Raw genomic sequence first — 15,000 nt, 5'->3', positions numbered from 1 at the left:
CGTCACAGCGAGCCCGTGAAGTCCTGACCAGCGGGAAGGGGTGTGTAGGATTGAAAAAATCGTAGAAAATTCGCCTCTCGCTGGAATTGAAAAATTCTTTCGCCAAAGCTCATTTTTTAATATGGACTTTCAAACAGGAAAATAAAACTTTTTAGGTTATTGGCACTTTAAATATATACAAAGCTAAATGTTACGAAGATGTTCCATAATGATACATTTTAATCAAACTATCGCCGCTTGCTGTACATTTTTTACTCCTCTTCGTTGAAAACAGAATTATTCTCATCCAAAGAATGCCAGGAATTCTGATATATTGCAACAAAACGCCCGAAAAACTTGTTTTGGTTCTACTCAAACTCTTTCCTATTTGCCACTGAGAAAACAAAGGCCAACAATTGACTCCAAGAGAAACTCACTTTCTTAGTTTAAAAACGTTTCTGCAATAGCTTACACGACTCTATCTGCCTTAAATTACTTTCCACTGCTTTAGCCAGTGCAGCAGCACCTGAGTCATAATGTTATTGCCAGACAAATTCAACTTTGTCAGCCTTGGATTTCTTTCCATTGCTTTAGCCAGAGCAGCAGCACCCGAGTCACTGATCTTATTGCAAGACAAATCCAACTCTGTCAGCCATGGATTTGTTTCCATTGCTTCAGCCAGTGCAGCAGCACCCGAGTCACCGATGTTATTGCCAGACAAATTGAACTCTCTCAGCGTTGGATTTCTTTCAATTGCTTTCGCCATAGCAGCAGCACCCACGTCACCGATGTTATTGCCACACAAATTCAACTTTGTCACCACTGAATTTTTTTCCATTTCTTCAGCCAGTGCAGCAGCACCCGAGTCACCGATGTTATTGCCAGACAAATTCAACTCCGTCAGCCTTGGATTTCTATGAATTGCTTTAGTCAGAGCAGTGGCACCCGAATTACCGATGTTATTGTCAGACAAATCCAACTTTGACAGCCTTGGATTTCTTTCCATTGCTTTAGCAAGTGCAGCAGCACCCGCGTCACTGATGTTATTGCCAAATAAATCTACCCATGTCAGCGTTGAATTTCTATCCATCGGTTTAACCAGAGCAGCAGCACCTGAGTCACCAATGTTAATGCCACACAAATTCAACCCTGCCTGCCTTAGATTTCGTTCCACTGCTTCAGCCAGTGCAGCAGCACCTGAGTCACCAATGTTATTGCCAGACAAATTCAACTTTGTCAGCACTGGATTTCTTTCAATTGCTTTCGCCAAAGCAGCAGCACCCAGGTCACCGATGTTATTGCCACACAAATTCAACTTTGTCACCATTGAATTTCTTTCCATTTCTTCAGCGAGTGCAGCAGCACCCGAGTCATCGATGTTATTGCCAGACAAATTCAACTCCGTCAGCCTTGGATTTCTATGCATTGCTTTAGCAAGAGCAGTAGCACCCGAGTTACCGATGTTATTGTCAGACAAATCCAACTTTGTCAGCCTTGGATTTCTTTCCATTGCTTTAGCAAGTGCAGCAGCACCCGCGTCACTGATGTTATTGCCAAATAAATCTACCCATGTCAGCGTTGAATGTCTATCCATCGGTTTAACCAGAGCAGTAGCACCTGAGTCACCAATGTTCATGCCACACAAATTCAACTCTGCCTGCCTTAGATTTCGTTCCACTGCTTCAGCAAGTGCAGCAGCACCTGAGTCACGAATGTTATTTCTAGACAAATTCAACTTTGCCAGCACTGGATTTCTTTCAATTGCTTTCGCCATAGCAGCAGCACCCAGGTCACCGATGTTATTGCCACACAAATTCAACTTTGTCACCATTGAATTTCTTTCCATTTCTTCAGCCAGTGCAGCAGCACCCGAGTCATCGATGTTATTGCCAGATAAATTCAACTCCGTCAGCCTTGGATTTCTATGCATTGCTTTAGCCAGAGCAGTAGCACCCGAGTTACCGATGTTATTGTCAGACAAATCCAACTTTGTCAGCCTTGGATTTCTTTCCATTGCTTTAGCAAGTGCAGCAGCACCCGCGTCACTAATGTTATTGCCAAATAAATCTACCCATGTCAGTGTTGAATTTCTATCCATCGCATTAACCAGAGCAGCAGCACCTGAGTCACCAATGTTAATGCCACACAAATTCAGATCTGCCTGCCTTAGATTTCGTTCCACTGCTTCAGCCAGTGCAGCAGCACCTGAGTCACCAATGTTATTGCCAGACAAATTCAACCTCGTCAACATTGGATTTCCTTCTATTGCTTTAGCCATAGCAGCAGTACACGAGTCACCGATGTTATTGCCAGACAAATCCAACTCTGTCAGCATTGGAGTTCTTTTCATTGCTTTAGCAAGAGCAGCAGCACCCGAGTCACTGATGTTATTGCGAGACAAATCCAACTCTCCCAGCCATGGATTTCTTTTCATTGCCTCCGCCAGGGCAGCAGCACCCGAGTCACCAATGTTATTGGCGCAGAAACCCAACTTTGTCAGCCTTGAATCAATTTCTATTGCTTCAGCCAGTGCAGCAGCACCCGAGTCACTAATGTTATTGCCAGACAAATTCATCTCTCTCAGCCATGGATTTCTTTTCATTGCTTTAGCGAGGGCGGCAGCACCCGAGTCACCGATGTTATTGCCAGACAAATCTGACTCTGTCAGCCTTGGATTTGTTTCCATTCCTTTAGCCAAAGCAGCAGCACCCGCATCACAGATGTTATTCCCAGACAAATTCAACTTTGTCAGCCTTAAATTTCTTTCCATTACTTTGGACAGACAAGCAGCACCAGAGTCACCGATGTTATTGCAAGACAAATCCAACTTTGTCAGCCATGGAATTGTTTCCACTGCTTTAGCCAGAGCAGTAGCACCCGAGTCACCGATGTTATTGTGAGCCAAATTCAACTGTGTCAGCCTTTGATTTCTTTCCATTGCTTTAGCAAGTGCAGCAGCAGCCGAGTCACCGATGTTATTGCCAAACAAACCAACCCATGTCAGCGTTGAATTTCTATCCATCCCTTTAACCAGAGCAGCAGCACCTGAGTTACCAATGTTAATGCCACACAAATTCAACTCTGCCTGCCTTAAGTTTCGTTCCACTGCTTCAGCCAGTGCAGCAGCACCTGAGCCACCAATGTTATTGCCAGACAAATTCAACTTTGCCAGCATTGGATTTCCTTCTATTGCTTTAGCCATAGCAGCACCACCCGAGTCACCGATGTTATTGCCAGACAAATCCAACTCTGTCAGCCATGGATTTCTTTTCATTGCCTCGGCCAGGGCAGCAGCACCCGAGTCACCAATGTTATTTGCAGAGAAATCCAACTTTGTCAGCCTTGAATCAATTTCTATTGCTTCAGCCAGTGTAGTAGCACTCGAGTCACTAATGTTATTGCCAGACAAATTCAACTCTCTCAGCCATGGATTTCTTTTCATTGCTTTAGCGAGGGCAGCAGCACCCGAGTCACCGATGTTATTGCCAGACAAATCTGACTCTGTCAGCCTTGGATTTGTTTCCATTCCTTTAGCCAAAGCAGCAGCACCCGCATCACAGATGTTATTCCCAGACAAATTCAACTTTGTCAGCCTTGGATTTCTTTCCATTGCTTTAGACAGACAAGCAGCACCCGAGTCACCGATGTTATTGCCAGACAAATCCAACTTTGTCAGCCATGGAATTGATTCCATTGCTTTAGACAGAGCTGTAGCACCCGAGTCACGGATGTTATTGCGAGACAAATTCAATTGTGTCAGCCTTGGATTTCTTTCCATTGCTGTAGCCAGATCATCAGTACCCGCGTCACCGATGTTATTGCCAGACAAATCCAACTCTGTCAGCCATGGATTTCTTTCCATTGCTTTAGCCAGAGCAGTAGCACCAGAGTCACGAATGTTATTGCGCGACAAATTCAACTCTATCTGCCTTAAATTACTTTCCACTGCTTTAGCCAGTGCAGCAGCACCTGAGTCACTAATGTTATTGCCAGACAAATTCAACTTTGTCAGCCTTGGATTTCTTTCCATTGCTTTAGCCAGAGCAGCAGCACCTGAGTCACTGATCTTATTGCAAGACAAATCCAACTCTGTCAGCCATGGATTTGTTTCCATTGCTTTTGCCAGAGCAGTAGCACCCGAGTCACGGATGATATTGCGCGACAAATTCAACTGTGTCAGCCTTGGATTTCTTTCTACTACTTTAGCCACAGTGGCAGCACCGGAATGACGGATGTTATTGCCAGACAAATTCAACTTTGCGAGCCTTGGATTCCTTTCCATTGCTTTAGACAGACCAGCAGCACCCGAGTCACCGATGTTATTGCCAGACAAATCCAACTCTGTCAGCCATGGATTTGTTTCCATTGGTCTGGCCAGAGCAGCAGCACCCAAGTCACCGATTTTATTGCCAGACAAATTCAACTTTGTCAGCCTTGGATTTCTTCCCATTGCTTTAGACAGACCAGCAGCACCTGAATCAACGATGTTATTGCCAGACAAATCCAACTCCGTCAGCCATGGACTTGCTTCCATTTCTTTAGCCAGTGCAGCAGCACCCGAGTCACTGATGTTATTGCCAGACAAATCCAACTCCGTCAGCCTTGGATTTCTTCCCATTGTTTTAGCCATAGCAGCAGCACCCGAGTCACCAATGTTATTTCCAGATAAGTCCAACCCCGTCAGCCTTGGATTTCTTTCCATTGCTATAGCCAGAGCAGTAGCACCCGAGTTACCGATGTTATTGCCAGACAAATCCAACTTTGTCAGGCTTGGATTTCTTTTGATTGCTTCGGCAAGTGCAGCAGCACCCAAGTCACTGATGTTATTGCCAAACAAATCTACCCATGTCAGCGTTGAATTTCTATCCATTGCTTTAACCAGAGCAGCAGCACCTGAGTCACCGATGTTAATGCCACAGAAATTCAACTCTATCTGCCTTAAATTTCTTTCCACTGCTTTAGCCAGATCAGCAGCACCCGAGTTACCGATGTTATTGGCAGACAAATTTAACTCTTTCAGCTTTGAATCGAATAATATTGCTTCAGCCAGTGCAGCAGCACCCGAGTCACCAATGTTATTACCAGACAAATTCACCTTTGTCAGCGTTAGATGTCCTTTTATTGCTTCAGACAGATCAGCAGCACCCGAGTCACCGATATTATTGGCAGACAAATTTAACTCTTCCAGCTCTGAATCAAATTCTATTGCTTCAGCCAGTGCAGAAGCACCCGAGTCACCAATGTTATTACCAGACAAATTCAACTTTGTCAGCAGTGAATTTCTTTCCATTACTTTAGCGAGGGCAGCAGCACCCGAGTCACCGATGTTATTGGCAGACAAATTTAACTCTTCCAGCTCTGAATCAAATTCTATTGCTTCAGCCAGTGCAGAAGCACCCGAGTCACCAATGTTATTACCAGACAAATTCAACTTTGTCAGGATTAGACATCTATCTATTGCTTTAGCCAGAGCAGCAGCACCCGAGTCACTAATGTTATTGCCAGACAAATCCACCTCTGTCAGCCATGGATTTGTTTCCATTGTTTCAGCCAGTGCAGCAGCACCCGAGTCACCAATGTTATTGCCAGACAAATCCAACTCTCTCAGTCTTGGCTTTCTACGCATTGCTTTAGTCAGAGAAGTAGCACCCGAGTCACAGATGTTATTGCCAGACAAACACAACTTTGTTAGCGTTGGATTTGTTTCCATTGCTTTAGCCAGAGCAGCAGCACCCGAGTCACCAATGTTATTGCCAGACAAATTCAACTCTGTCTGCGATGGATTTGTTTCCATTGCTTTAGCCAGAGCATCAGCACCTGAGTCACCGATGTTATTGCCAGACAGATCTAACTCTCTCAGCATTGGATTTCTACGCATTGCTTTAGCCAGAGAAGTAGCACCCGAGTCACAGATGTTATTGCCAGACAAATCCAACTTTATCAGCGATGGATTTGTTTCCATTGCTTTAGCAAGAGCAGTAGCACCCGAGTCACGGATGTTATTGCCAGACAAATCCAACTCTGTCAGCCATGGATTTCCTTCCATTGCTTTAGCCAGAGCAGCAGCACCCGAGTCACCAATGTTATTGCCAGACAAATCCAACTCTCTCAGTCTTGGCTTTCTACGCATTGCTTTAGCCAGAGAAGTAGCACCCGAGTCACAGATGTTATTGCCAGACAAACACAACTTTGTTAACGTTGGATTTGTTTCCATTGCTTTAGCCAGAGCAGCAGCACCCGAGTCACCAATGTTATTGCCAGACAAATTCAACTCTGTCAGCGATGGATTTGTTTCTATTGCTTTAGCCAGAGCATCAGCACCTGAGTCACCGATGTTATTGCCAGACAGATCTAACTCTCTCAGCATTGGATTTCTACGCATTGCTTTAGCCAGAGAAGTAGCACCCGAGTCACAGATGTTATTGCCAGACAAATCCAACTTTGTCAGCGATGGATTTGTTTCCATTGCTTTAGCAAGAGCAGTAGCACCCGAGTCACCAATGTTATTGCCAGACAAATCCAACTCTCTCAGTCTTGGCTTTCTACGCATTGCTTTAGCCAGAGAAGTAGCACCCGAGTCACAGATGTAATTGCCAGACAAACACAACTTTGTTAGCGTTGGATTTGTTTCCATTGCTTTAGCCAGGGCAGCAGCACCCGAGTCACCAATGTTATTGCCAGACAAATTCAACTCTGTCAGCAATGGATTTGTTTCCATTGCTTTAGCCAGGGCACCAGCACCTGAGTCACCAATGTTTTTTCCAGAAAAATCCAACTCTGTCAGCCATGGATTTGTCTCCATTGCTTTAGCCAGAGCAGTAGCACCCGAGTCACCAATGTTAGTGCCAGACAAATCCAACTCTGTGAGCCTTGGATTTCTTTCCATTGTTTTAGCCACAGCCGCAGCAGCACCCGAATCACAGATGTTATTGGCAGACAAATTCAACTGTGTCAGCCTTGGATCTCTTTCCATTGCTTCAGCCACAGCAGCAGCAGCAACACCGGAGTCACCAATGTTATTGCCAGACAAATCCAACTCTGTCTCTGAAGTAAAAAGGAAGCAATTTTTATGAAGCCAAACATTTTTATTAATGTTCATTCCCTATTATTCAATTAGTCATCTCATTTCATGTTTTTAATTCTGAACACTACTACTCAATAAACCCTATTATCAATCACATACTGTATCTAAAGCCTTGCAGAATCATAAGTCCAGAAGCTATACTAGTGTAATTTCTTGTTCTTTTGCGGTTGTTTTAAATCACAACGTATGGTACTTGTTTTATTCAATAAATTATCACACCTTTCACTTCTCCAATCATCTCTTTGGTGCAGTCTTCAATAATGAGATACACATTTGGCTTTTTATTGGTTTGTTTCACCTTATAGAGCTGTTTTCAATTGAGTGTCGTAAAACAAATACCAAAGTAATTACTTTAACCAATCACAGGTGCAAACAGCGCAATGAACCAATCCAAATTTGTATAGCAATTCCGTGTAACTTGCTTACAGCATGGGAACAATCGCGATTGGTTTTGGTTTTCCTTTTCATTGGTTGATAAACTGGCAAAACATTTCTAAACCAATGACTAAGCGTAGCAATTGCAATTACGTAATTACTTTCGTCAGTCATTTGAAAACTGCTCTATTGACTTTTGGCCCCATAACAACGTCACAAGATTGTACTTCACGTTTGTCTAACGCAAGGCTAATAATGGTGGTCAAGGTGGCCAATTGAGAGGTGAAAGGGTCCACTCATGACACCTTAGTGACAGATTGATTTTATTCTGTCGAATGCCAGACAACTGGTCAATGGGGCAGCGTTAGGGGTTAGATGGTTTAAAATAGATATTACATTATTGCAAGCTTTTTTTGCCTTCCATAAAAATCAGGATATAGTGTTACATGATCAGTCCCAAAAGAGTCCAAAGCTGATATTCGGTAGAGCCATTTGTTTCAGTGCCTGACAGTGTCTAAGTTGATGTTTTTATGCACGTAATTTACAAATTCTAAATTTGGCTTTATGTCAACCACGTTAACCTGCCTAAAATCAATTTCTGATGAGACTCTTACTAGAAGCAATTGCTTACTGCAGCACATATATGTGCAAGATCACAGCACAATGTGGTAGTCCCGCCCTTTACAAAATATAGGAACAAAGTACGTTTTAGAGGGCCACGAGTTTATCAGTATTGTATACTGTCGAGTGCCACCCTCAAAAAATAAAGATGATGATGATTATTATTATTATTATTGTTATTATTATTATTATTAATAATGATTTGTGAACATAGACACGTTAAAACTAGTGATAAAAAGTTAAACTCCGACCTTATGACGCCATTATCAAGGAGTTGGAAATGAATATATGCAAGTTCATAACAGATATAATACTCCAAAATTTGTATAAGTGAAAAAAACAAAAAACAAAACTAGACACCGACTTTAGAACGGATTGAATCTGTTTGCACGTTCAGCCGTGGTCTTAACTGTTTGATGTACAGCATTTCGTCACCCAGACAGTCCAATTTGTTCTAAGTCCAATTTGTGCAAATTTGGAGTATTTTATATCTTTTATGAACTCACATATTCATTTCCAACTCCTTGATAATGGCGTCATGATTTCCCTGTAATGTCGGAAGTTTAACTTTTTATCGCTAGTTTTTACATGTCTATTATCATCATCATCATCATTATGATTATGATTATTATTACTGCAGGAACAAAACCAGAAAACAAAAATACCACCTGCACGATTACGGTCACAATCTTGAGATATGGTGTTGGGATCAATTGCTGTTGTTAAACTGTCATCCTCTGTATGAGAAATTCTATTGATGTCTGTCTATTAAGCGAGAAGAAGAAAATAACGGCAAGATCAATCAAACTGTTACAGGATAATCCTTTTAAACTACTACTACTACTACTACTACTACTACTACTACTACTACTACTACTACTACTGCCACTGCCACTACCACTACCTACTACTACCTACTACTACCTACTACTACCTACTACTACCTACTACTACCTACTACTACCTACTACTACCTACTACTACCTACTACTACCTACTACTACCTACTACTACCTACTACTACCTACTACTACCTACTACTACCTACTACTACTACTACTACTACTACTACTACTACTACTACTACTACTACTACTACTACTACTACTACTACTACTACTACTACTACTACTACTACTACTACTACTACTACTACTACTACTACTACTACTACTACTACTACTACTACTACTACTACTACTACTACTACTACTACTACTACTACTACTACTACTACTACTACTACTACTACTACTACTACTACTACTACTACTACTACTACTACTACTACTACTACTACTACTACTACTACTACTACTACTACTACTACTACTACTACTACTACTACTACTACTACTACTACTACTACTACTACTACTACTACTACTACTACTACTACTACTACGACTACTACTACTAATACTACAACTACAACTACAACTACAACTACAACAACTACTACTACTACTACTAATACTACTACTCCTACTACTACTACTACTACTACTACTACTACTACTACTACTATACTACTACTACTACTACTACCACTACGACTACTACTACTACGATTAATACTACTACTACGACTACTACTACGACTACTACTACTACTACTACTACTACTACTACTACTACTACTACTACTACTACTACTACTACTACTACTACTACTACTACTACTACTACTACTACTACTACTACTACTACTGGAAACAAACAACTTTTTTGAAAGACATGTTTGGGCATGCTTATGCCATCATCAGTTTAATGAGTTCCTAAGTGTGAACAGTTATAAAGATTATTACAACATGACGCAGGCTTTTAGCCAGGATTTTGAAAGTGGGAGTCCAAATTTTATGTGGGCCTAGGGGGGTCTGGGGGCATGCTCCCCCAGAAAATTTTGAAAAATTGAAGCCTCTTAGACGTGATTTCCGCGATTCTGACAGCTGTAAACGTCTTTCAATTTACCTATTAAACCGCTGTTTTTCCTTGATAATTTTACTAAGCTATCCTTTCCTCAACTTACCTTGTTTAACATTGAATTATATTTGGGACAGGAACTCCAGTTGTTATGAAGAGTGATTGAAATTTGAAGTTGTCAAGCCATGATTTACACGAAAGAACAGATATGCGTGGCTTTGTTGGTCGAACTGCATTCTGGTCTACAATCTTTAACTATTCACCTACTATTAGTATTCCTAAAGCAATTACGATGATTGCACATGTTATTACACCAAATGGCTATTTTGTTGTAATGCCCGCCAGATTTCGCTTGAACAGAGCAGAATACAATCAAGCGATTACAATAACATTTGTAGCCGCGAGATCGTCTTACCGAGTTGGAAGGCGCGTGATCTTTGACTCATGTCCTCATAAATGCGCGTATTTATTTATAGCAGCCGGCAAAGTAGCCTGGGGATGACTTGGTAAGTCAATATCACTGAACAGCGGCTTTGCCTGTGAAATCGCTTCGCTCAACTTTGATTCATTTGATCAAAACAGAAAGGAAACTCGCTAAAAAAGTGTTCATATAGAAGAAAAATACGACAGCAACACTAAAACAACTCTTGAGAGCAAAAAGAAATGTAACTTTTATTAATTTATAGACACTGTTTTGTTACATTAAGTACAGAAGTTCGTAAATCGCCGCCCAAAACAGGCCGTCGAAAATCTCCCATTTCTGAGAACTGGCCGTCCTTTGGACGGCTGGACGGCCGCCTGGCTAAAAGCCTGACATGACGTAATACAAAAGCGGGTACTAATTACAGCGTGACATCAAGGTGTAAACTAAAACGTGAGAAAAGTGTTGTAATGCTGCAATTGTTTGTTAAGTTCAGGTTTGATCTTATTTATATAAAAAGCTTCTTTGAGTTTTAAATCAATTGAGTTGCTGGCAGAATCCAGAATACTAAAGCACAAAGGGGAGTATTTGTTCTTACATAGGGGAGATGTGTCGAAATGCTTAAAAATACGCGAGTTTTTATCGCTTTCGGTGTGTTCCTTTATGCTGGTAGAAAAGTGGCGACTAGTTTTGCCAATATAACGGGAATTACAACCCGCACAAGAAAATTGGTAAACTAGCATGGATGCTAGAGCAACAGGAGTACGATCTTTAACACTACACATGTTTTTAATTTTAAATGAAGTGAAAACTAATTTGATAGTTAGGTCAGATTTGCAAAAGCGCTTAGTAAGTTGTCGGAGTTTAAGTTTCGCTATCTTGGAATAATGGCCGACAAAAGGGAGTTTAAAATAACGTGTATCATTGTAATCATTAGTGTTCCGGCTTTTTTGAGAAAAAAACCCGTCAAGATACCGCTTGAAAGTTCTGTCAATAATGTGCGAGGGAAATGAATTACGTTTCAAAGTGTCAGAAAGTTTATTAAGATCGTTTTGAAGGCCGGAGGAAGTGTTGTTGATTTTATAGATTCGGTCATTAAGAGTTCGGATAAGGCCAATTTTATAGCATGATGAAGTAAGTACATGCTACTATTGCGACCTTATGGAAATAATAATAATACTAATACTGATAACAATAATAATAATAATAATAATAATAATAATAATAATAATAATAATAATAATAATAATAGCCGTCCTAAGCCACACCCACTAGTTTTTACGTGTCTATGTTCACAAAATCATTAATAATAATAACAATAATAATAATAATAATAATTGTTATTATTATTATTATCATGATTATTATCATTATTATAATAATTTAGTTTAATTTATTGATTGACAGGATGGTGATACAGGACTGTGTAAGAGGAAAGAGTAACATCAGTATGGCATGGTTAGATGTAAGAAGACTTATGATTCGGTTAATCATAAGTGGTTAAGTACCATGATGGCTCTTCACAAGTTCCCAAGATGGATAGAAGCATGTGTAAAGAACTTGTATTCCTCGTGCAATACCAGAATCGTGGCAAAGACGAAGAATGGCCTGGAAACGTCAGAGACGATCCGATTTGAAAGAGGACTACCTCAGGTTGATGCTTTGTGCCCAAGACTATTTACCCTATGTTTAAACCCCGTGGCATGGATGCTCAAAGCGACTGAAGGATATAACCTAAGTAAGCCTTTCTCCACTAGGATCACAGACCTTCTGCACATAGATGACCTTAAAGTGTTCGCTGCTTCTGAAAGTAAGTTACACAGAGTGCTGACAACTACTCAAGCTGCAATGAGAGACATCGGCTTAGAATTAAACCCAAAGAAGTGTTCCATCATCAACGTGAAGCGTGGCAAACAAGTATGTAATGGATCATAAGCGAAACTACACCACTCACCCGAGATAGCAAGTCTGAATGAGGGTGAATGATACAAGTTCGTTGGAGTACAAGAAAACGTGAAACAAGACGACAAGCCGGGCCTACAACAGGCAGCGAAGGTATATCTTCAGAAGATGTCTGTCATATGGTCCAGTCCTTCCTCTAATTGGAATAAAGTCAATGCATCCAATCAGTTTGCACTACCTACGTTTATCGTATGTGGACCCAGACCTGGCCGCTAGCTGAGCTTCGACAAATTGACCAGGAAACAAGAAAGATTATTCATGAAAATGGTGGTCGGCACCCTACAAGTTCGAGTGCAGTGCTTTATCTGCCAAGAAGTATAGGCTGAAGAGGCCTCCGATCGGTGGAGCTGGAATACAAGCTCATCAAGATCAAGGAAGCTTTGAAGGTTAATGAGAACCCTGACCCAATGATAGCAACCGTATGAGATTTTGACGAGAGAGCATCCGAGCGAGGCATCACTCCTTAGGCAAACATGCAGTAGAGTATGCAAGAAAATTGGAATTTGGAGTTGAACTTATCCTATCCTCACCCAGTGTGCTGTATCGTGGAAGGTGAACAGATTCCAAACAAGCAGATGAAGAAAGCCCTTAAGCAAGCACAAGTCAACATGTTAAGGAAAGAGGTGGAGGACCAGAAGTGGGAAGGCAAACTGTTGGTCATCAGATGGAACGATGATGATCTTAATAAAGCCTGTTTCAACTGGATGCATGAATGGAAGACAGCACCAATTCACACCATTACCGGACTGCAAGAGTTATATCAACAGTTGCTACCAACAAAGGTGCATCTGGCAAAGAAAGTCAAAACGCTGAACACCCATGACTAAAACTGTCTACTGTGTGGAAAAGAACCAGAGAGTGTCGCACATGTCCAAGCTGGATGTGGTGCGATAGTGGAATCAAAGTACGTGGAGAGACATAATAATGCTCTCAGAATCTTGTTCTTCGAGATTCTTTCCAACTACAAGTTAGTATCCAGGGAAGACTACGCATGGTACAGGCCAATCAAGCCAAAACCAGTCTCTAAGGATGATCAAGTGAGAGCCTTGTGAGATGTCCCTCTTTTTGCTGAAAAGACAGAAGTACAAACAAACCGTATTAATGTGAGAATCATTGACCAGAAAGAAGAGAAAGTTATTCTAATAGAGATGAGCTGCCCGTGGATCGATAATCGTGTAGTCAAAGCAGAAGAGAAAACAACGAAGTACGAACCATTGTGATTCGAGTCAAAGAAACAGTACCCAGGCTATCAAATCACACAGCATAACATTAATATATAGATTTAGCCAAGCCTAAAAGCGGAGCTCCCTGGTTACTTAATCTTACTGCCTGTAGGGTTAATGAAAATAAAAAGTTTCGAATTGTCCGCGTTTTAATGTTTCCGGTTGCTGCTTCAATAATTAAATCATTTTCTTTGCTTTCTTCTGTAGAAAAATTCATTGCCTAACTGGTGAATTCCATGGTAAATTTTACGCTAAAAACCGATACATGTATCGCATGAATCACAAAGCAATGAGTGTGATATCAGTTTTTCGAGTGAAATTTACTTTTGAATTCACCAGTTTCGCAATGATTTTTTGTTGAACCGCACGAGTTTTAAAAGAAAACAAGCACACCCTCAGTGAGTGAATGGAAAGAAAAAAAGCCATTTCAGAGTTAACTGTCAATACCCAGCGAATAGGAATAACGCTAAAATTAGAAACCATAAAAAACTTTGTCAGTTTAAGGTCAAACAAATAATTTTACTGATGTACTTTATTCCACTTTATCTCTGAAAACTAGATCGTTCACATTTTTATTTATTTCTTTGAAACACGCCAGCTTGGCTTGGAACAAGAATCGGCAAAATACGGCAATGTAACCAAGAAAGGACGAACACTAAATTACCTTTAGGTGCTTTAAACAAACTTCTGAAAACACAAGCTCGTGAAATTTCCCCCTAATTTTACGAGAATTCATTTCAATTACGTGTTTATAATATAAGGGCAAAATTTTCTTGTCACTGTCGAGGCACAGCGAAAACCAGTTGGACAAACGGATTAAAAAAGTGCTCGTTCGCTAGCATTTTAAAGCCAAACAAACAAACAATTCAAGTTTATTTTTGTGTCCAAAATAGACCTTATTCATAAATGGCGGTCACATTTATAATTCTTTTGTCCACGTGCAAATTAGCCTACCAAGCCTCATTTTAGAGCAAGAAATCTTTTCAATTCACTGTATTGTATCGAGGCTTGGTAGGCTAATTTGCACTTCGACAAAAGAATTATAAATTGACCGCCATTTATGAATAAGGTCTATAGTACAGATAATTTTTATTTAATTCCAGTTGTCAAAAAAATTCGAGTTTCATTCCTGAACAAAGGAAAAACCGATTAAACCACTTAAAAAAAAAACGCATCCCTTAAAATAACAAATGGTTTAGTGCCTAAGGAAAGAATTTGTGGAGTAACTTCTGGCAACAAGTATGAGCTATTACTGGTATTTTGTTTTGTCGTTGTCATAGGTCCTCCAGGCATCATGTGACCTTATCAGAGCTTCTAAAGATATGCCAAAAATTGCAATACAGAGAAAAAAGAAGCACTCAGCTTTAAGTTTATATCCCTCTGATGCTTGACTTCAATAACTGCGTAGCCGC

The 15,000-nt window shown here is 40.7% G+C and overlaps 1 protein-coding gene across 6 annotated transcripts in view; it reads right to left on the bottom strand.

Annotated features, from left to right (window-relative positions):
• Positions 1-199: 199 nt before the first annotated feature.
• LOC138001568 (uncharacterized) overlaps positions 200-15,000 on the bottom strand; it is a 62,396-nt gene continuing 47,595 nt past the window's right edge. For 4 of the 6 annotated variants that reach the window (XM_068848146.1, XM_068848145.1, XM_068848149.1 and 1 more), the window contains 2 exons: positions 8,725-8,824; positions 200-7,023 (listed from right to left, as the gene is read on the bottom strand). In XM_068848146.1, coding sequence (XP_068704247.1) covers positions 467-7,023; positions 8,725-8,824 — 6,657 coding nt within the window. In that variant the 3' untranslated portion in view covers positions 200-466. The remainder of the gene's footprint in view (positions 7,024-8,724; positions 8,825-15,000) is intronic. The other 2 variants (XM_068848148.1, XM_068848150.1) reach the window with 1 other exon arrangement.

The sequence above is a fragment of the Montipora foliosa genome, chromosome 1, assembly GCF_036669935.1.
Source record: "Montipora foliosa isolate CH-2021 chromosome 1, ASM3666993v2, whole genome shotgun sequence".
NCBI lineage: Eukaryota > Metazoa > Cnidaria > Anthozoa > Scleractinia > Acroporidae > Montipora > Montipora foliosa.
Note: the sequence above shows the minus strand (reverse complement) of the source record. Positions and strands in the feature narration are given on the sequence as shown.